Source organism: Toxorhynchites rutilus, chromosome 3 (genome assembly GCF_029784135.1).
Source record: "Toxorhynchites rutilus septentrionalis strain SRP chromosome 3, ASM2978413v1, whole genome shotgun sequence".
NCBI lineage: Eukaryota > Metazoa > Arthropoda > Insecta > Diptera > Culicidae > Toxorhynchites > Toxorhynchites rutilus.
In genome coordinates, this window is record NC_073746.1 from 88,561,762 (window position 1) to 88,585,588 (window position 23,827).

The window sequence follows — 23,827 nt, forward strand, 5'->3', positions numbered from 1 at the left end:
TAGGCGGGACGAAGTTCGCCGGGTTAGCTAGTTGTTTCATAATATACATATCATGGTCGCGGAAGTCACCCCTCTGAGGAGAATTTGTGAGACACTAAGTTTTTCGTTACATGCTCACTTTTGAGATTTTCATGTAACTCGTGCTCGACGCTTTCATGGTCAGCAGCTTCCATGGAAAATTGCGCAGCCATACGGTCTATCAGCACGATGGCTCGCAAACCGATAATTCGTCAAGCATTCCGAACCATTGCAGCCGATGAAAATACGTTCCACGGAAATAAAAATGTTCGGTTAAATAATCAATCCCATCTGAAACCACCGAAAGACTATACTGGTCTTGGCAGCACACCCACTCACCGGGCGCAATTCCCACGATACTCATCATTTATCGCTGGAAGTGAGAAAAAATAATAAAACCCGAGATACGTAGCAACCGTGCAGGCGCCCATTTCGATGAATAGAGCCCGCGGCACTTGTGCGCCATAGTGCCGGGATGCTGATGGGGTAACATACCGATGGGGTGGTGGTGGTGGTGGAAAAGGTGGTGTCACTGTTGCCTGCTTTTTCGCCACTTTGCCAACTTCTTGCCCGGTATGGCACGGCAGCCAAATGATACCGACTTGGTGCTGAGCGATAAAGCCTTTTACATTTTTTTTCTCTCTCTCTCTGTACATTGGTGCCTTTCCGTTTGCTCGTTTGAATGCCGCCCTCGAGCGCTGTTTGGAAAATAAAGATAAAAGATGTTTACATGCCTGGCGCGTCAATGAAGTTTTCCCAGAGTGGAGGCCGCACGGTTTTCTCACACCCCCTCCGGACGAACACGCTTCCTAGATGAGTGTCGCGTTGAAGTAGCGGCCGCTTTTCAGCACCGGCAAAAGATAAATCATAAGATTCTGAGTGACAGACACTCAACAGGAGCTTTTGTGTGTTTCATATTCGCTGTGATGCCGCTCCCGGGACGACACATCCAGAATGATGTCTCATTAAACAACTGTCAAGCTGTCAGAAATTTTGATTAATCTCGCCAGAATGTTTGCATAAAAGACTTGCCCGAAGTGGTACTACGGATGGAGGAGCGAAAAAATATATATGGGGCTGATTAGGTGCTAACAAGCCAATTGACAGCCACTCGATATGGTTGGTGCTCGCACCACTTGAATTCCTCGCAAAAGCACATTCCCCTGGCGCGCTCGAAGCGCTAACCGCCGTAAACGACGGGCTTCCAACAGCATGTCGCATAGAAATTAATGCGAATGAATGTTTAACGATGCTTGCCCCCGACGAACAACGAGGGCGAATTAATTGTTTAATGCTTCAATAATTACACGAACAAAAAAACGACGGCGACGAAAAGAACAACCGCCATATATCCGTGTCGCTTCGAGACTCGTCCAACCCACGGCGGGAAATTTCCAGACATGGGGCTAGTGGCTAGTGACATTATAATCTCTATGGCACATTTGAAAACCTTCTGGCATCTTTGGGTGCCGTTCAGCGCCAAACACTACATGTGTGGTTCTGTGGCTTCCATCTGCCGTACCTTTTGAGACGAAGGCCCTCTGCATTATAACTGTGGTGGCTCGAAGGACGGTGCGATGAAGAAGGGAATCAGCAATGCCTGGATGTTTTTGGAGATGTTCAAGAAGTTTCCAGCATTTGTTTTTTGGACATCTGATTATTAATTTAACTTTGCCATTGTTCGACGAAGTCGTATGTAAATGAATCTTCTGGGGTATTCTAGTCCAGAAATTTGAAAAAAATCGAAAAAATGTTTCATCATATTTTTGAGTTTTATACATTCAAGAATATACCCTAGAAAGGACTTTAGAACGCGGTCAACGATTCGATAACACTGAAGAAATTCGTGACGCAGTTACATCATACTTCAAAAAGTTTACTTTATTTTTCTGCGATTTGTGAGGCACTGAAACTTATTTTTTGAACGACCCTCGTATATGGGGAACATAAAATTAAGGTCGCGAGTAGCTAAGATATTGCGAACTGGCATGCTCGAGTGTACTCCTTGAGTCTCTAAATCTCATAATTAGCTGTTTTTTGGTCGATTTGGCGTTAAATTGCTCTATAAAATGTTAATATGGAAAAAAGAACGGAAAATGTTAACAAGAAAACACAAATATGCTACCACAAAAAAAGCAAAATTTTGTAATGTAAATAGCATACATTTCAATCGATCATTTGCGTGAATATTTGGGAATATATTGGCACAATGTAGTGATAATATTTCTGCTAAACCTGCATTTGAGTCATTGTTTCATCGAAAGTGAAATGGGAAAAAATTCCCCCGCAATTGTTCAGAAACGTTGTTTCATTCCAAAATACTCGTGACAATTGGCTCAGCGCGCTTACCTTTCGGTGGGTTGACGCCGATCGCACTTCGGAACAGGCTTTCCTCATCCTGCCAGTCCAGATTGCGCAGCAGAGTTTTTCCACTGTACACCAGTAGCAGCGCACCGAAGCACAGCAATATGATTTGTCGCTTACGCTGTTGGTAATCTCTAGCACTGCTGTCACCGCCACCATCACCCATCCCATTAGCCCCCCGACGGTTTCTCCTATCCGACCCGCAGTGACTTTTGGCACTTTTTCGCGCTGAAAAAATGATTCCGGGAAAGGGAGCACAATAGCTTTTGAGATGCTTTACACTGTGACCCTCACCGGCGCTAGCGTGGGAGGAGGCAGTGGTGGTTGTGATGCTGCTGCCATTGGCACGGTACTTATATCTATCACCATCACTGTTGGAACTTTTGCTGCTCTTCGCTCGAAAGCCACTTCCACTTGCACGGGAACTACTGCTACGTGAATGGACGGAACTGCCACCGGTTCCGTCGATAAGTTTACTCACACTCAAACCAATCAGAAGGCAGTAGCCAACACTGGGGAGGTAGAGAATACGCTCGGCCACTACGAAGCCGACGTAGAACAGGAGGTTGGTCGCTGGGAGAAATGGAAGGGTAAGTAGGGAGATGGAGATAAGGATTGCCGCCGAGGAATTGAATTTGGCCGTTGAATCGTCGCATGACAGCGACGACACGGAAGATGCCGACGAGGTTGATGACGATGAAGACGACGAGAATGATGATGACGTCCGAGAGGACGTATCCGTGGACAGGATAAATGGCAGGTGGTCACTGCTAAAGCCACTGGCGTCGTGTTTGTCACGGTTCCAGCAGTGCCGCTTGGGCCAGTACCCTGTGCCATGGCTGGTGGCTGAGCTGGTAATCTTTTGGTCATCCATCCGGTGAAAATAATTGGATAAAGTTGAAGGCGATAGTGACACATATTTACACGACGGATACACGCATCCACAAATGACCGAAGACATACTGTTGTTGTTGTTCAGGGCTCGGCACTGGCCGCTGTGGCCCAGACCGAACTCGTGCTTGCAGGAGCCGCACGAATCCTCGACGTCGCCCTCGTGGCTAGCTCGGGCCATCGCAAGTTTGCTAGCTAGTTTTCTATTGAAGCTACTATTTACATTGGGCAGACTCTGTCTCAACAGTGTCTGCCCGTGGATCCAAACGGCCGTCGTCAAAGCACCGTAGAACATCACCGAGAACACATTCTTCCCATCGAACAGGCTGCTTATCCGGGGGATGGCATCCATGCCCCAGTCAAAACTCAACACGTCCGGGTAGATTAGCAACCGGAAGTTGAATGCGGGCAAATAGGTGAACGTCAGAAACCGGGTCCAACTGGAACCAATTTTGGCGGTTGGGTTGTCAGCCGCGGAGAAAAGCACCGCCGGTCGGGGCAGCGAAAGGCGCACATGTAACATGGTACATAGGGCCACGGTTATGATGCACACGCTCCGGAACCGTTGCTGGAAGGAAAACAAACGAAAAGCATTTTATTAGTTCAATTCGATTGATTCGAAACCGAAGCTGCTCATCAGAAAGACATCAATAAAACGATAAAATACTATCCAAATTGAATGGATCAATAATCAATAAACTGTTGCTCCCTGGGATGAGAACAAATCAAACAGAATTCACCCGAAAGGCAAACAGTGCCAGTACACAGAAGCATGAATAATTCAGTTCCATCATAATCCGACAGCGAAAAAATGACTTCCACGATGATGATGATGATGATAATAGTGTTGATTCAGGGCAGGTAAATGAAAAAGTAATCGTTCATGGGCTTTCAACTTCCTCGCACCGACCCCCCTCATAATACCCACCCAATCCGACAATCCTAATGTAGCGGAAAATATGAGGAAGGAAAACTCAGCACCTGCAAGCTGCAGGGGAGGAAAGATTGGAATAAAATAATTTCGTTCGATTTGTTTACCTTTGTTCTGGAATCATTTTTTCCCCCGCGTCAGACTCATCGAGCGAAACAGTGGCGGTGGAAGTGTAGAACAAGAGGCATGAAATTGATGTTGCTGCTGATGCTGCTGATGCTGCTGATGATGATAATACTCTGGTGGTGTTCGCTGATCGGATCGAAAAATGAACTGCCCGACAACAGCACTCGATTACGGTAATGATGGCAATAGGCCAAATATCATTTGCGGCGGCTTTCGCTCCAAAGCTGCCAAAGGAGTCCAGCGAGAGCGAATGCCCCGACCCTCCAGTTGGTAGACTACCGTATTTGGTGCTTCAATTCCGATTTATCAACGGTGCTCACCACCAAAGCTCGGAAGAATATAATATCCGGGGATGGCATACCCTGAATAGAAGTGCAGCTCGAAGATTGGAGCACAAATAAGTTGTGTGGTTTGTGAGTTTGAACGTGTCCTCCGTGAAAGGCAGGCCAATCTGTGTCATTCAGATGGCGAGTTGATGATCGATTGGAGAATTACTGATTACACCAACTAAGGGTTCAAGGTCAAGGTTTCTAAGGCAAGTTAGATTGCTGATATGAGTAGCCTTCATTACAGTCGGTTACAAGAGCAACCAGAGTAACAAAAAGCGATTTTCTGTACCTCGTTGTATGTGCAAAGTGGGACTAAACTAAAAATGTACCTTTGATGTGAAGTGCTCAAATTGCCTCTCAACGAACCCCAAAATAGAGCGTACGGAAGCAGTCCGCTTTATGTGCGATTCACATAGCACGTTACGGAGAAGAACGTCTACGTTCCGTCAACGTCTCCACCAATTCACACATGCAGTCAATGCTTCCACCAGCACCGTCACGTCAAATGCCAAACGAATGATTTATTTAATTTTATTCATGGTGTCGCCACCTACAACAACTTTAAATTGCAATGCCCTCTTTCAAATCAGCATGCCTAGAATCAGTTCTAAATTTTGAAAAATTCAATGTGAATCATTGAATTCAATTATTTAAAAGCTTAAACCCCGTAGTCCGACCCTTATGCAATAACAATAATACATAGAATAATTCTTTCAACTAATCGCGAATGATTTTCACTCCGAAATTTGGAGCTAAGAGATATGTTGGCATAAAAAGTACAGTTAGTTACTTATAAAGCGATATGCTGAGGCACCACTCAGTGTCGCATTGGAGTCGGTTTTGACCAGTAATTGGACATTTGCGACTGGGGGCGACTTTCAATGTGGGGCCATAATTTGGGCCCCGAACTCAATGTTTACAAAAATGTCCAACTAGAGGTAAAAATGTCTAATTAAACGTGTTGCATCACAGATCTGTTCAATTAGCTTAGTGTCGATGTAGATGTAAATTACTGTATAACCAAATCAAAACAAAAGCCGAGACACAAAGCCCAGACAAAAACCAAACGAGCCGTCCGTCTCCGTCAATTATTCTTTTCTACAAACCCTGCCGGTCGTTTTCGTTGAACGTATGCTGACGGGTCGTTACGTTGCTGGTGTATGTGAATGTTTTCATGAGAATTGCATGGTAGAATCATTGACGTATCGTGACGTGACGGGACGTGAACGTGACGTGTATGTTGTATGTGAATCGCACTTTATTCAGTTGTGTACTGCTCTAAGAGATGCAACATTTTTTTTAGTTTTTTCGAAAAATTTATATCTTTTGAACTACTCGACCGGTTTTGATGATCGACATATCAAATTGAAGCCAATTAGCTAGTCTTCCTCGGAAAAATATTACCCTTGCGAAAAATTAGAATTTAGTTTTTGTAATCATTTATTGTACAATGGAACCTCGATTATCCACGAGCGGATGATCCGCGGTGTAGATTATGCGCGACGGCGAGTTCCATAGTAGATCCATAGGCCTTCCAGGAATTTTTCAGTGAGTGATAGGCTCATGCACTTATGTTTTGATCATGGCTTTAACATTATCTGACTACTGGTATACACGACGTTCTAGATCGATAGGTTAATGATTCCTGTATTGATAAAACATAGTTTTCATGATGAAATTTCTTTTTTCCTATTTGGAACCCATTTTTAGTCCTTTACTAGCTGACCCGGCAAACTTCGTCCCGCCCAAATTTATGGTTTGTTATCAATACCTTCAAATATTCACGTTTTGTTACTAAGCGCATGTTTATGGGCCCAATCGCAGAACTGTTCATTGATTGATCTTCTAATCGACCCCGTTGAATTTAACTTTTACTATAAAACTCCTAGTATTTCTAACAAAACTCATCATTATAATATCAGATTATTTTCAGACACAATTCTTGCTCAAGACTTTTCAACCACTTGCAAATAACATGTTTCTCCGTTACACGGAATAAATGTTTTATACAAAAAAATTATAGAATAAAGACATCGCTAAATCGTTAAATTCCTTCCTCGAGTTCTGCACTTATCAACACATCCGGCGATCCTTTTTTTTTGGTATAGATAGAAGAAGATATAGAAGTGCGTTTCATCACATTAAAATCCATTTCCAATTTCGAACAAAGATCAATTTCGCTAGCGCAAACATCAAATGGTCTAACAGCCCTTATCACTATGTAATTGTAGAACATATGGGAATAACTTTTCCGAATTTTCCCTTTTTCGTTAGGAGTTTTCCGAAAATTTTCAATTGTCATGTTTGGTTGGAATATTTTTGGTTGAAATATTTGTAATATTTTTATGGGACCCCCTCTCCTTTCCTGAGGAGGGAGGGGTGTCATACCATTAAAGAAACATTTCTCATACCCAAAAACCCTCACATCCCAAATTGTGCTTGATTAGTTCTCGAGTTATGCACAAGTTTGTGTTTCGTTTGTATGGCAGCCCCCCTTAGAGAGGGGGAAGGAGTGTATTCACCATAGAAACGTTTCGTGCCCTGTAAGACCTTCACATGCCAAATTTGGCTCCATTTGCTTGATTAGTTTTCGAGTTATGCAGAAATTTGTGTTTCATTTGTATGACAGCCCACCCTTAGAGAGCGGTAGGAGTGTCTAACCATCATAGAAACATTTATTGCACCATAAAACCTCAATATGCTCAATTTGGTTTCATTTGCTTGATTAATTTATTAAAATAATATTAAGCATTTGCAAAAAGTGACAATCAAAACCAATGATAAAATGTTAGCGTTGGAAAATTCTGTTAAAAACAAGGATCGTTATTTATTCAATTTTTGTAGTTTCTTCAACTATTGTGTTCGCTGTTTTCTTGTTAAGTGCTAGAAATGGTAATAATCTACAATAAATGGATGAGAAAAATGATATTTTATGCAGAATTTAACTTCATTGAAATTAGTATTGAAGTAGTGTTCGGAATATGATACAAGTTTCTACGCATGATTCAAATTCCGAACACTTTATTTTAAAATGTAGATTTACTGAACTTCAACGTTATTTGTAATTGAAAAATCAAAACCCTGACATTCTTTGGGTTATAGGCTTCATTTTAAAACCAATTACAGGTATCGATACAGCCTATAATTTATAATATTAAGCATTTGCAAAAAATGTGACTGTCAAAACCAGTGATAAAATGTTTGCGTTAGTAAATTCCGCAAAAAACAAGCATCGCGATTTCTTCAGTTTTTGTAGATGTTTTATCTATTTTGTCTGCTTTTTTATGTTAAGTGCTAGAAAAGGTAAGAATCTACTGTACATAGATGAACAAATGAGAATAATGCAGAAATCTTCATTAAAATTAGCATTTAAGTAGTTTTGGAATTTGAATCAAGTTTCGACGCATGATCAAAATTTTAAAACTTTCCATCTTCTGGACCGATTCAGTTGATCGACATATTAAATTAAAGCCAATTAGCCGATTTCAAAAACGAAAGAGAATCACATCTCTGTTTTTTAGATATTTTATGTAAAAACAAACCTCAGCTCTCAAGAAAAAAATGTTAAAAATATAGCGCCCTTGGCCCCGAAACCATAGAACCTATAAAAAGCAAATAAAATCAATAATTACAAAAACAAAATACAATTTTTTGTGAGTATAATATTTCTCCAAAAAAGATAATTGGCTTTGATTTGATATATCGATTAAATAAATCGGTCCAGTAATTCAAAATTTATAATTATATGAGTCAGTGGCAAAACTTGTGTTCGGAATTTGAGACAAATGTGATGAAACATTTTTTTAGTTTTTTACCATGAATATGTATTTGTAAATCAGCTTATTGCAGTCAAATGAAACTCGATTCAACAATGTCACAGATAAAGCTCTCATAAAAAAGCTTTAATCCTGTTGGTGCATTTATTTTCGCGTTTATTCGATTTGAAGCGAGAATGGTAAAATTGGAGAACCTATTCATTTACCCTCGGTATATACTCTTACTTATTTTATTCATAAAGAACTATCTCGTCCATAGATACGGAGGGAAGTTTTCAGCATATCTCATTCCAATTTCACATCTTTTATCGGGATGTGCACCACCCACCACAAATTACCATTCTTCTGCCATAATAACTCGATTGTATCATTAATGGAGTGAAAAAATAATACCTAACAGTCAAACAAAACAGAACAGGCCCACAAAGTAATGAAAGAGGTCAGGAACATACAATTTCACTTCAATTTACACATCGTCACTCAATAATGAACCTTGAACCTTTGAAACGCTGCAAACTCATGCAGACTGAAAATAGAGCTACTCTCTGTCCACGCGCAATGAAGAGAATATCACTTCCCCCTTCATACAATCCCGTTTCGCTTCACGTCCATTTCTTTCATTATTCACACCGAAGCGGAACTATCAAATCTGAACATGAAAGGTTTTTATATCGAATGAAAGTGTCTTATTTTTTATGAAAATTTCGTTGGAGCTCGAACCGTATTTACTGAAACTAAAGAAGATGACGATGTGAATAAATGTGTAGGACTAATATGCCCTCATATGCCCCTATTTTGCACTTATTTTTTAAAAGACGATCCGGGAAAATCCAGATTGAAGAAATGAAATCGAATGAAACTTTCAATTGAAAGCAATCATAGTCCATTCACATGTGAAAATGAAAGCGACATAAAGACCATTCAAATGATAACGAATAAACGAATAAATTTTCAATCGTCAAGTGAAAGGGCCTGCTTTCAAATTAAAAGGAAACGACAGCGGAACGAAAACGAAATGGAAGAATCGACATTTCAGTATGCGTAGTGGATACACACAATCGAAATTGAATCGACTGAAGAGAAGGAAAGAAGTAAAAAAGTAATTTTCATCTTTTGGTTTCTAAATTATCAAGCCCTGAAAGAGATTAATACTATATTATTTCAAATCAGTATGAAAAATAAAGCTTAACGAAATCCCAGGTCAAATGTGCGGCCGTGTCTCAGACACAACCTTCCTGTACCTTTATTATACAACATACCGTTGGATGGAAATTTATCCAGTACTAGCTGACCCGGCAAACTTCGTCCCGCCCAAAATTTATATTTCGTTATCACATCCACGTTTTCTTACTAAGCGCTGTTCATGGGTCCAATCGCATAATTATTCATTGATTGAACTTCTAATCTTCCCTTTAAAATTACCTTTTCCTATAAAATTCCTAGTACTTCTACCAAAACTCAACAATATAATATCAGATTATTTTCAGACACAATTCTCGTTCAAGATTTTTCAACCACTTGCAAATAACAAATAACAAATAATTGGTTTCATTTGCTGGATTAATTCTCGAGTAATGCAGAAATTTGCGTTTCATTTGTGTGGCAGCCCACCTATAGAGAGGGGGGAGGGGTAATAAGTAACAAGCATATAAATCTTAGACATTTCATCTTTCGAATACAGTGATTATCATACCACTCTTGGAAATACCCAGCGCAAATAGTACCCTAAGCCCCGACGATTGGAATCGTTGTTGATCCGGGGCAGGATTATTAACTCTTTGTGGTCGTTTGTCTGCTCTCAGCCACCACAGCAAGAAACCATGCTAATCTTATATTTTACACAACCAAGTAGCAGTTTATGCTTTCCCGAATCGAAGCTTGATGTCTAATGGACCTGTTCACGAATCAATACGGTGCTCCTATGAGTGATAGATTACGATACTCAGTATTAAACAACGTGGTCTCCCACACAAGATAACGCACAGTGCGTTGAATGCATAAGAATGTGGGACAAAAAACAGGAAGTGGGTTATGTGTGTGGTATAACCACCCCCTTAGAAGGGGGGGGGGGTGGAGAGTCTAACCATCATAGAAACATTTATTGCATCCTAAAATCTTCACATGCCAAATTTGGTGGCAGCCCCCCCTTAGAATGGGGGGGTGGAGTGTCTTACTACCATAGAAACAGAGTCTAACCACCATAGAAACATTAATTGTATCCTTAAACCTCAATATGCCTAATTTGGTTTCATTTTCTTGAATAATTCTCGAGTAATGCAGAAATTTGTGTTTCATTTGTTTGTATATATATATATATAGATTTTTGGCGTAAAATACAATTAAAGGGTGTGTCAGGAATTATATCTTCAGCTTTCGCTTATAATCAGATAAGAGTGTATAGATCACGTTGGCCATGCTTCACTGTCAATTTTTCGTAAATTTGGAAAAATGTCGTCGAATGAAAAAGAGCGTCGTGAATTAATCCTGCACACTCATTTCGAGAATCCGGAGTTGTCACATCGGGACATCGGTAAGATGCTGGGAATCGTCCAATCCACGGTCAGCAGAGTACTAAAACGATACTTCGACAACCTAACCATCGACCGGAAGGTGAAGAACGGTAAAAATGGATGCTCCGTCAGTGAAAAAGATCACAAGCGCGTAGTTAAGCAGTTTAGACGTGATCCGAGAAATTCGGTCCGGGATGGCGCCAATAAGCTGAATTTGTCAAGTTCATTCGTCCAGCGGACCAAGCAGCGGGAGGGCCTGCGTACATACAAGGTTCAGAAGGCTCCTAACCGCGACGAAAGGCAAAACATGGTGGGGAAGACGCGAGCCCGGAAGCTGTACACCGAAATGCTGACGAAGCCGCATTGCCTGGTAATGGACGACGAAACCTACGTCAAAGCGGACTTTCGTCAGCTGCCGGGCCTGTTGTTCTTCTCCGCAGAGGACAAATTCAGCGTTCCGGAGGAGATTCGCAAGCAGAAACTATCCAAGTTTGCCAAAAAGTACATGGTGTGGCAAGCGATCTGCTCTTGTGGAAAGCGGAGCGCCCCCTTCGTGATGACCGGCACGGTAAACGGGCAGGTTTACCTTAAGGAGTGCCTACAGAAGCGCTTACTACCACTATTGAAGCAGCACGAGGGCCCGACCATCTTCTGGCCGGATCTCGCTTCGTGCCACTATTCAAAGGACGTGTTGGAGTGGTACGAAGCCAACGGGGTCACCTTCGTGCCAAAGGAAATGAACCCGCCCAACGCGCCGGAGCTTCGCCCAATAGAGAAATATTGGGCGATTATGAAGCAGGCCCTCCGGAAGAACCCAAAAGTTGTCAAATCGGAGGCGGACTTCAAGAGAAAATGGATTTCTGTTCAAAAAAAAAAAAACTGCAACGTGACGTTGTACAGAACCTTATGGACGGGGTAAAGAGGAAGGTGCGAGCATACGGGCTTGGCCTCGAAGTATGAATAAAAAGAAAATGCCAAAAGTTGTTTAATAGTTTTTATTTTACTGTCTAAAATTTTCAAAAGGATCGGTCTACTGGGCGAATTTCTACAGCGTTTTTTCCGTGATGCAATTTGATGTGACACACCCTTCAGTTGCATAGGTATAAAAAATCAAACAATTTATCGAAAAAAAAAATAGAAACGATATTTTGATTTCACTCATCGCCCGCATCATATGTGAAACGTTAAAAGGCAGAACTTCTTGTTCTTACTCTTTTTTCTATGCAGACAGTACGAATCGCTGGAATATGATGGAATTTTACGGATGACGTTTACTTTCTGCTGTGACCCAGGTGACAAAATCACGTATCCATTAGCCACCAAAATTTTGTCCTGCAGAAATAGATCTCACAGTTCTATTCTATCTAGAATACTATCCTAAGTGATAAACAAACGAATTGAGTTAAATTATTTCATAGTTCTCGTGTCTTGGACATCGCTTTCTATATTTTTTGTCTGAACTATTTTTGATACCAACATTATGAGATGAGCACATTCAAGAATTTTTACACCAGAAATGTGTTTTGGATTATTTATTCAACTATTGAGGATCGGATGAGAGGTCCTTATGGTGAAATAAGTTTCCTATTCATATGTTTTTTACAAATTATGTCAAAAAAAAAACAGTTTGAAAATAATTTTATTCAAAAAAATGTATTTCTCTAAATGTAGTTACCCTATGCAACCCTGAGTTTCACTCCCTGAATGAAAACATCTAAACAAATTCTTGTGTGAGAACCTAGAAAATCGGTTTCCACTCTAGATTTTCACCTTTAATATGTTTTATAGATTTCCGAAGAGAAGGCGGAAATAAACCGCTCGATCCACTCTTCCGAAGGACGGAAGTCCCGATTGCACGGCATACAAACAGCAGGTAAACCAATTTCCTCTCTGGACCAATATCAGGATTATCACCAACACCAGCAAGGTCCGTTAATGCTTGGAGATTTTCAAACGACCAGCGATAGAGGTAAAATGTCGCAGACTCTTTCCTTCCTTTATCTCGGAGTCCCAGTTACCTGCGAAAGACACTCGGCTCACCGATTGTGAATCCGCTAAAATATGACTGCGTCGAAAATTCTGCATTAGGAAGGGTCATATGAGTGTTGTGATGATGCAAACAGGTCTCGTGAAATATAATTTGACGGTATCTTACACAGAGAAAATTAAACTTATGGCGGGTTTACATTAGGGAGATCTATAGCTATAGATGGATTTATTCACCCGAAAATAGATGTAAACGGGTGAGAATATATACGATACATTTCTCCGAGGTATAAATATATAGGATGAATAGAATAAATTCATGTATATGTAAACGCTGGTGAATTTCTCACTGGTGAGAAATCACTGAAGTTGGATGCAGTTCTACTTCAGGTGAATAAATTCACCAAAAATATGAATGTATTCATTATATAAGTTCGCGCTAGTGTAAACGGTTGATGCGATTTCTGTAAATCTCATCATATTTCTTCACACGAATATATCACTAGTCTAAACCCACCCTTAGACACAAGTCAGTTGGGTTCGGTCGTAATTGAATCCGTTGTTAATTGTATTGTTTTGTTGTATAATCAAAGTTTCCCACCGACTGTCGGAGATTTTTATTCCAAACTTCAGACCCAAGAATTCATTCTCATGAATAAGTTGGAGCAGCAACAACAACGAAAAAAATGCCGACGCTCAATTTTGATCGTATGAGCTGTGTTCTCTTGTAAGCGCACCGGGGAGGCAAAAATAGGCAAGCTAAAGTTGCCGAGAAAATTCAAATAAATGCTTGTTAGAGTGCGAAATCTGGCTTCTGGGTAGGAAGGAAAAAAAACTTTTTGCAAATATGTGAGATTTGCAAAAGTTTTGCCTCAGAATTTCGAACCTCCCACGCGTCAGCGATGCTGAAGGAAGGAGCGAGCGACACAAACTGTTTTAATTTGCCAATTGTGTATATGCGAGTGTGTATGGGTGAAAAAGGCTTCATCGGGGAAAGACGAGAGAAACTTTTTTCATTGTGATTTCTTTTTCGACACTTTGCTTTTCTTCTTCGTGTTGTATCTTTCATTTTTGGTGCATTGGTTTTTTTTTCTTGGGTGAGTGGTTTAGAACTTCTTTGGATTTTGTTTGATGTGTGAACGGGCTGCAGCAACGCATTTCGTCGACGATGAATTGCTGGTGAATCAGGTCCAACGCCACTACCACTGTTGTTGTCATGCTGCGATGACGAACATGAGCGAGTTAAGGCAAACAAGACGCAAGAACCGTCTTCAAACCCGTCTCGGTCTGGGCTCTGCTTTCGATTTCATTTAGAAGAAAAGTTTTGGCCTATAGCAAATTTTTTTGTCGATTGCAAAAGAGAATGTTGTTTTCAGTGTTGCTTGGTATGCATGTTTAAGCTTGACAGAAAATTTAATTCTGATACCGAATGATATTATGAAATAGAGAACGTGAGTTCAGAAGAGAAAAGGGTTAGATTCTAGCGTCTTAACACTGGATTGCCCAAGCAAGTCATTTTGAATGCTTTTCAATTTCAATTAGGAAAGCTTTTATGTATATAATGGCACAGTTTCTTAGAATGGTGTTACTTTTTACACAACGTATAACAGTGTTCATTGATAATTGTAGTTATCTCCCCCCTCCTTCATTTCCGGAGATATATATGTGTTATACCTATATAGCCCAAAAGCAGTCATTTTGACTGCTTGAAGAATTTCAAATAATAAAATAACTTTTATTACTAAATTCAGTAGATTTCGTATATGACCAGTTTCGGCATTGTATTGGAAGGCAGTTTTCATTTTTTTTCGATTACCGTCACATGATAACATACAAGTACATGATAAATTGTTACTTTGGGCGTATTGATAAGTTACAGTTTCTCAAAAAACTAAAGTAGTAATTGTTATTCGAATGTTTGTGCAGTAATACTGCAGGAAGTAAATGTTGAATAAAAATGAGTTATTGGAAAAGTAAACGAACATGAGTGAAGAGTGCTTCCATGTACTGTAGAATCAGATGCAATAAATTCTGAACTATCGTGTGAAGATGAGGCAGATTGTATTCAAAGTGAAACATTTGACACTGAAGATAACGATGAGGAGTAGATCACCAATGATTAGGGGGGATAATCTTATCTCGTTGATAATAGGTAACAATATTATCAAGCATATAAGAAAACGCACAAATGTAGAATGAATTTCGAGGAATGATTGAACAACAGAAATATCTTAAATATGTGCATTTATTGGGATTTTATATGCTTGTGGAGCGTTGAGAATATTGAGAATAGTCCAGCTTACTATCAACCAGGGCAAAGTATTGCAGTTGACGAGCAATTATTTTCGACAAAAACCAAATGCAGATTTTCACAGTATATGCCTAATAAGCTCAATAAACTTGGCATACAATTGGAATGAATGTTTTGAAAGGTTTTTCTTATTTGGGGAAATATGATCAATGCTTCTCAGTGAGCAAGTTGTTCTGAAACTTGTAAGGCCATTTACAAGATGTTCAAGAAAATTTTCCCTAGCATGTACCTCGCGACAAAATTATCGACAAAAAAACAATTCTGATTATAACCATTAGAAGAAACAAAAGGTAACTATCCAAATAATCTTATCAAACGGAAGATAACATGCCTCGTTTTTCAACTCTGTTATGTTAATCAGAGAATTGTGTTCTTATACAGTATATAAAAGTGGACTAAATAAAAGAGTAGCTGTTCTAGATTCTAAGCATGAACATGTGAAAATTTATAAAAGTAATGAAAAATACATGAAAAGATTTCCACCATCATTTTCGAAAAAAATACATAAATGATCCAAAAATGATTTTTACAAGTAAAATTATTTATTTATTGTTCATATTCATTTATAACTTGTTATGTAACGGTAAGTGATATAGAAAATATTGAAAATTTATTTAAAATAATTTTTTTTGCACATCAGATATTCTTTCCCAAAGCAGTCATTTTGACTGCTTTTGGGAAATATACTGCCGTTCTATGCATAGTTTTCCCATGTTCCAAAACCAGCAACTGAGAAAAACGCAATCAAAGTTTTCTCGCATATTTGTCTACCAAAAGCTTTAAGCATTTCAATTTAGCAATACACCGGGTTTTTATAAGCACTATACTATTGTTTAATGAAATGTGATGAAATACCCTCACTGAATCAATCAAGCTTGATTACGGGTTTAAAAAATCATGGTGGGACTGTTATGCCTAGAATATCAACAAGGGACAATTGAACTTGATGTTGTTTTTTGATATACTGGGAACAAACAATAATTTTTTGTGTGTTTTGACGTGCGACTACGTCTAACCGGAGTATATAGGGGGTAAAATGAAAACATAAACACAGAACATGCAAGAAAAAATGAAAGATTCCGAATGCTTATAACTCGAACATTTCTTACTGTATCGGAAAGATGTTTGCATCAATTGATTGGGAATATTTCTATGCATCTATTGCAATTAATAAAATGTTATTTATCATTAGATAAACAATAAAATTGGTGTTGGGAATTAATGCAAGTCGAGCGTAATTTTTGTTCCGACCGAAATGTGTTTCCCCAACACAGTCTTCAGAACTAAGGTGTCTGGGGGAATTGGCATTGCAAATTCATGTAGGTCGGGGGTATTGTTGTTTCGACTGAAATGTCGGGAAATCGATTTTGCAAATAAATGCAAACTGCGAGTACTTTTGTATTCGCTTGCCTCTGTGCAGGCTAGAATATGTTTCCGTAACACGGTCTTCTAAATTTAGAAACCTGGGAAAATTTAGCAGACATTAGAGGCGAATGAACTGAAAAGTTTAAAGCCTCTCTAATTCATAATCAGCCATCAGTCAGTCAGCAGACATTAGAGGCGAATGAACTTTCAAGTTTAAAAAAAATAAATGAAATTGTTGATTCATGCAAGCAAAGGGTACTTTCCTCACCCGTATGTTTTTTTTGACGTGGGACTACGTCTAACCGGAGTATATGGGGAGTAAAATGAAAACCTAAACACAGAACATGCATGAAAAAATGACAGATTCCAAATGCTTATAACTCGAATATTTCTTACTAGATCGGAATGACAAATACAAGAAAGTATGAGGACTTTTGTTCTCACCGAAATATGTTTCCTAACACAGACTTCAAAACCAAGCAGCGTTGGAGAAATCGGCATTACAAATACATGAAGGTCGGGGGTATTTTTGTTCCGACTGAAATGTGTTTCCCTAACACAGACTTTAAATCCAAAGAGCGTGGGGAAATTGGCATTGACAATTCATACAAGTCGCGGGCATTTTTGTTCCGACTGAAAAGTATTTCCCTAACGCAGACTTCAAATCCATAGAGTGTGGGGAAATTTGCATTGCAAATACATGCAGGTCGGGCCGACTTGTTCCGACTGAAATGTGTTTACCTAACACATACTTCAAAACCAAGATGTCATCATACCAAACGCAAAAGGATTGCCAACAAATTTACTTATAACGAAGAACATAATCTCACAATGCATGAATTGATCTTACATGGCATTATAAAACCTTTTTACTCACAAAGCATATATATTGAATTCGGAAATTGTTTCATTCGATCAAAAAATTAATCAATACAAACAAATGATTGCTAAGCTAAGGTAGTCCCACGTCAACCTTGCGGTTATATTATAGATATAACCCACCCATTTTTTCCGAAAGATTATGCATAGAAACATCGTTTTATGAAGAAATGAGTGATCTGCAACATCTTCGCAGAATATAAATCTCATTGTTATTAGGCTTTCGCTAACAAGGTGTGTTCTGTAAAACTTTTTCTTATTTGTTTGAGAATTAGTTCCTTCTTCCAAACCAGAAAAGAGTGCATTAGGCCTGCTGAAAGTGTGACATGAAATTTTTGTACTTGAACCGACTTATTCGATATGGATCTACAAAAAATACATGGTAGGACAGTTATGAATAGAATATCAACATGGGACAATTGAGCTTGATGTTGTTTTTTTAAAAGTTGGAAATAAACTTTATGTTTCTTTGTGTTTTTCCGTAAGATAATGCATAAAAACAATGTTTTATGAAGAAAAGTGAAAATCGTCAAAAAGTAACATGGGGCAACTATGCGTAAAACGGCAGTATAGGTATATACTAAGTTTCGGTCTTTCTAGTGTTAAATGCTCTCAGCGAATGTTCTAATTTCTGATTGTATTTTGTGTTTATGAAACGTAATTGACATGTGTGTATGCTGTTTGTCGTCGAAAACGCCAAAGACGTAGTAGATTTAGATATCAATATATTTAATTGGAAAGCGAATAATTTTTCTTATCTAGTCACGCCCTATCTATTTGAATGAGAGTTGGCTTCACACAGAATTAAAGCTACAGTCTAACGTCACTATGAACCGATCCTCCCCTATCCTGTCACCAATCAATTATCGATACTCATCTTGTTCAACCGAAAGGGTTTAATTTGCATTTTTATTTCCCCCTTTTACTAATGGCATAGTCATAGTCTCGTGCATGTACGTATTAGTTCTCCTCAATTAACACCAATTACACCATTTACGTGGTGATAGACGAGAAAAAAACACAGTTTTCACCGCATGTTGGGCAGCAGAACACAAATTGTTGCCTCTTTATCGGTCACCGGTTGTGACCAAGTTGAAAAACGAAGTAGAAAAAAGTCCCGTAAATGAGAAATATGAATATCATCAGTGTTCATACCTTTTTCCTGGGTCCCACACCTCACTTAATCGTCGGTTTTCATGCGGTCATATCAGTTGAAAGCCGTTTCTTCCAGTGCCAATGAACGTTAGCTCGAGGCAAACTTGCTTCCGTTGACACTTGTGCTGAGTTATTTATCTATTTACCTTCACCCGTTCCTGACCTGCGGAACTCCTTCGCATATCGAATCCCCGGATATCTCAGACTCAGATTGGCTCGGAGTGAACGTGTGTGCCGCAGCCCGTCTGTGGATGTGGATGTATCGATAGCAGAGATTGGAAGAAAAACATGAACCTTTTCCGACCATTCCCAGCCCCCCGGTGATGGTTCTATGATGGGAAATGTAGTTGCTGCGGCGTTGAAGCTCGCGTTAATTCCTTCGAGAGCACTTCGGAATGGGAGGAAAGTTTTTCTTCCGAGCAAACCAAGCCAAGTGCTCCGGCGTGACACGTCGGGCTGAACACACTTCTTGCCGCCTAACAGAGGGAATGAAGAAGTGGAGAAAAAAAAACAAAGACTACAGAAGAAACGGGAGAATATTAATGCATCATCCTGTCGATAAATTGTTGAATCTTTTTGCTGTTCGATGTTCTCAGCGCCTCCATTCATCAGACCCTAACTAAGTCCGCCAAAAGTACCACTCGGGATAAACAAGAGAAAGCGATTAGGCAAGGTGAAGTGTGTTACTTAAGAGGGCTCGAGATGTCTCGGTGAATGCGATCTGACAGACTCGGTTGAGTAGTAGGGAACGTTTGATGCGGGATGAATGTTGGAAAAGTTGGCATTTTTTCGCGATGCAACAATTTGATTGCGGCTCTTGTATTTGCTAGTTTGTGGGTCACAAAATCATTTGAAATCTCAAGATCAAAAGAAATAAAATTACAATGATTATTACATATGCGAAAATCAAGGGAAAGCTAGCGCGGATGACTATATCGAGATTTCCAATGAAAATGATGATTAGAAAATTGAAAATCTGAATTTTCAATTGCTAGACGATTCAAAAACAACGTCCTAGAGAATAATAATTTATATAATAATAACTAGCTGACCCGGCAAACTTCGTCCCGCCCAAAATTTGTTATTTCAAAATTTGTTAGTATCAATACCTTCAAACATTCACGTTTTCTTACTAAGCGAAACTCATGGGTTCAATAGCAGAACTGTTCATTGATTGATCTTCGAATCGACCCCGAATTTACCTTTTACTATAACTATAGTACTACTACTATAGTACTTCTACCAAAACTCGACATTATAATATCAGATTATTTTCAGACACAATTCTCGTTCGAGGTTTTTCAACCACTTGCAAATAACATGTTTCTCCGTTACATGGAATAAATGTTTTATACAGAAAATATAGAGAGGAGTGGAGGAGGAGTGTCTATTCGCCATAGAAACGTTTCGTGCCCCCTAAAATCTTCACATACCAAATCATGCTCCATTTGCTTGATTAGTTTTCGAGTTATGCAGAAATTTGTGTTTCATTTGTATGACAGCCCACCCTAAGAGAGGGGGAGGAGTGTCTAACCACCATAGAAAAATTTATTACATCCTAAAACCTTCACATGCCAAATTTGGTTTCGTTAGCTCGATTAATTCTCGAATAATGTAGAAATTTGTGTTTCATTTGTATGGGAGCCCCCCTTAGAGAGTGGGGAGGGGTCTCGTACTATCATAAAAACCTTCCCCGACCCCAAAACTCCATATATACCAATTTTCATGTTGGTCGGTTGTGTCATTGAATACATAGTTGTTTTTCTAATTGCAATTTAAAAGCAGTCAAAATGACTTCCTTGGGCAATCTAGTGTTAAAAATAACTCATTTTTAGCAAAATTGTCCTCCATTTTGGCAATTTTTCGAACTATCCTATATATTTAGGTATTGTCCTAAAGTTTTAAAATATTCATTGGGTTTCTTTCTGGGACACCCCGTTGCTTCAAAATCGATACCACCAGCAAGGTGCCGTCTTTCAGGCAGCATCTACGCATCCAGCTGCCAACAGCGTAATAATCATTATTCATGCACTCAAAAAATGGAAAAAAACAATAACCAAAATATTCGATCACTTCACTTTATTCCTAACATCCGAATAAAATCACATTATTTTTTAACCTGCCAGATGAAATTCTTTTTGGGTGAATCTTTGATTTGGCAACTCTATAATTAACATTTTAGGTTGACCAGATTATAACGGGTACAACTTTTATAGCTTATCAAAAAAATCTTAGAGAATTTCCTATCCGATTGGTATGTAAATCATCTGAACTCGTTCGTAACGAAAATCATTATAAACGCAACATTATTTCATAAAAACGTTACATGTTTTCTGATTTAGTACCCTTACTGAAAGATTCAAGTCTACGTCAACATTGAAACCGTGACTATGTCCTGACTTGTTGACTGGGCACAGATAGTTGATTCGCTGAAATTTTGACTGTATGCAACCGGAGAAGGCAGGAATCGAAGTGTTGCATTTCTCGAAATAGCAACATTCCGCAGACAGCATGAATATATGCAACAGAAATGTGTCTATTTCAATTTGCTGCAGCGATGCACCAACTCAATGGAATGATCAGAATGGAATATGACAGTCCCTAATTTATGTAAAATATTTCCAGAACCTCCAGTGTATCTATATCCACAAACGGCGACGATCGGATAGACTCTCACTCTCACTTATTTTATTCCTTGTCCCAACCGAGCGCTACATTTCCACGATTCACCCGAGAGGTTGGCCAGGAACGAGGGGGGGAGGGGTTTGGAAAACTATGGTCACGTCCTGCTCCAATGCTAGTGACACCTTTAAACTCACTTGAAGAAGCAGTGTGGAAAGTTCCAGCCGAGTTGTTTATCGCCGAGGCGTCCGAATCAATTGCCTATAATTCATATTTTTCGAACGTGAACGCGCGCAATTGAGTGGAACACCCGCTCACCCCACAGCCACAGGGCTGCATTGGCTGTGGCGCGGAAATGGTTCTGTCGCCGGTGGGATAGAGTTCGACTCTGTCCGTTTTGGATTGCCCAACAGAGAGAGCGAGAGGGTGGGGATGGCAATTCGGTATTAAATTTTGTGACGATGCAAGCGGAGAATGACGTGATTGGAATGTTGGATTAGCTTCCATTCTGGTGGATGGATCTTCTATGGAGATGTACGATGGCGATAATGGACGAAAAAAAATCTTTTGTGAACAGATTGATAGACCCCTTTCTCCTTCGGTGTTTGGAAACGGATGTAGATGTATAGTTGTAAAGTTTTCAAGGTTTTAGGAACGAATCCGGAGTTTTCTCAGGTTGTGAAACTTTTTATTCCGGTTTTCCAGGTAGGAGCATTCATAATTGTGGGAACTCTACCAGAATAAACATATATATGAAGCGGTCGATAACTCACCATTAACCCTATCCTCTTGAAGATATAAGTTTCCTTCTATCGAATATTGATGTTTTTCTGTCGCTATCGTTCCCCGTAACCAGAAGCATTTTCTTTGAAATGGAGATTTTCAAGATAATTTGATTCTCGCAGGAAAAAGATTCATGTTCAAGTTCGAGCACTGTTCACTCTGGTACACCAACACAATGTCTTAACTGCTATCCCGCTCACACATGAAGAACCCTTGGGGGAAAAGGAGGTTGTTAAATACTTGGCTCCTTCTCCATGAAGATCCCACGATGAACTCCGTGCCGTGGATTGGGAAGGATGGCAGCAAAGGACAAGATAAACAAAACACCAACTATTCCTTTCAACTTTGCACCAAGATCAAGTTGATGAGATGAGAAAAGTTCGTTAACTATAAGTCTTCTGCACGATTTCCAGCTGTTGACCAGCTTCCCCCGGTGGGATGGAGCGGCCAACATGTCAGTTGAAAATTGGTATCGCTATGGTGTACACATTCTTGCTCTTGTTCGGTAATGAACGCCGGTCACGCAATGGATGACACAATGATGACAACGCTGCCGGATGTCAGGTCCGACAGGGCGAAAGGTAGATTCTCCGAAGTCTACGGAAGACAAAATGCTGGAGAAAATTCTTGTCCCATAATGGTAATGCTGCTAGAGCCGGATTGTGCACAACCTGGAAGGGTAAACAATTTAAAAAGTTTCTTCTCTAGCCGAGTAGTTATGTTTTACCAGCGCTCAAGCGAGCTCTTAGTTTCGAGCAAGTTGTTCCGAAAGGGATGCGACTGTAAACACAACAGTAGCTCTGTAGCCTCTGCTGCCATGGCTAATTATTTCGCCTGTTTCATCGCTACGGTAGCATTACTAAACGAATTTACTTACCGGAGAGGAAGGAATCCCAATATTGTGCTACCTTCGGGGCTTTCGTTGAATTTGCAAAAGGTTGACGGAGTGAAGGAATTCCAGAAAGTTACGCCATTTCAGAATTTTTCTTTACATCAGTCCGAAAAAAGTCTCAAATGAAGCTCATTCGTTAGATCCCAATATACGGATAACACTAATTAATTCAAAAAAATTTACCGAAAATTCAAATATGTAACACGGACAAATCGCAAGACTTTTTATCGCAGGTCGGAGGACTTGCCTTCATCGTGTAATATAAACAAATCGATAAATTTCCAATTGAATTGAATCCACCGCCAACAGTATTAATTCGAAAGCATCCAATCAACGCTCGCTTACAAAAGAAAACGGAACTTTTCCTGCGAAGTACTCTCCCATTCAAGTAAATAAAAACTCCGTTTCATGCTCGGTATTCTGGTTTTTTTTGCGTCTTACACAAACCTATCAAGCAAAACCCAATCTATTGATGAATTACAACCTCCAATATGATGTGAGAGCGGAACGGAAACGAAACGAAACGAAAAAAAAGAAGCATACCTGTAGGACGCGATCGAACCACCCCCACTTTTGAAAAACCCACCAGCAAGGAAAACCAGAACATCGGCAGTTGAGAAAAAAATATATGTGAACGGAAAAAAAGCGGTTCAATCATTTCAGCACAACGTGAATTTAACTCCCATTCAAATATTTGCCTTTTCTCTTCGTTTCCCAATTTAGTGCTATGATTCAGCTTTTCCAGCGTTGCGATGGTTGGAAATGCGAAATGTCGGTCCGGGATTTTACCATCTTCAGCCGGAATACATCCAGACGCAGAGAGAGGGCGCTCTAGAACCGACAAACGAAATGTGGTGTGTATTCATATGAACTTACGCTCAAAAAAAAA

At 39.6% G+C, this 23,827-nt stretch overlaps 1 protein-coding gene across 2 annotated transcripts in view; it reads right to left on the bottom strand.

Annotated features, from left to right (window-relative positions):
- The window catches only part of LOC129774818 (protein O-mannosyl-transferase TMTC2), a 786,337-nt gene that overhangs the window by 391,321 nt on the left and 371,189 nt on the right, over nucleotides 1-23,827 (bottom strand). For both annotated transcript variants that reach the window (XR_008742781.1, XM_055778813.1), the window contains exon 5: nucleotides 2,368-3,841. Coding sequence is in view for 1 of the 2 variants with exons in the window: in XM_055778813.1 (XP_055634788.1) it covers nucleotides 2,368-3,841 (1,474 nt within the window). In the remaining variant the exon portion in view is untranslated. The remainder of the gene's footprint in view (nucleotides 1-2,367; nucleotides 3,842-23,827) is intronic.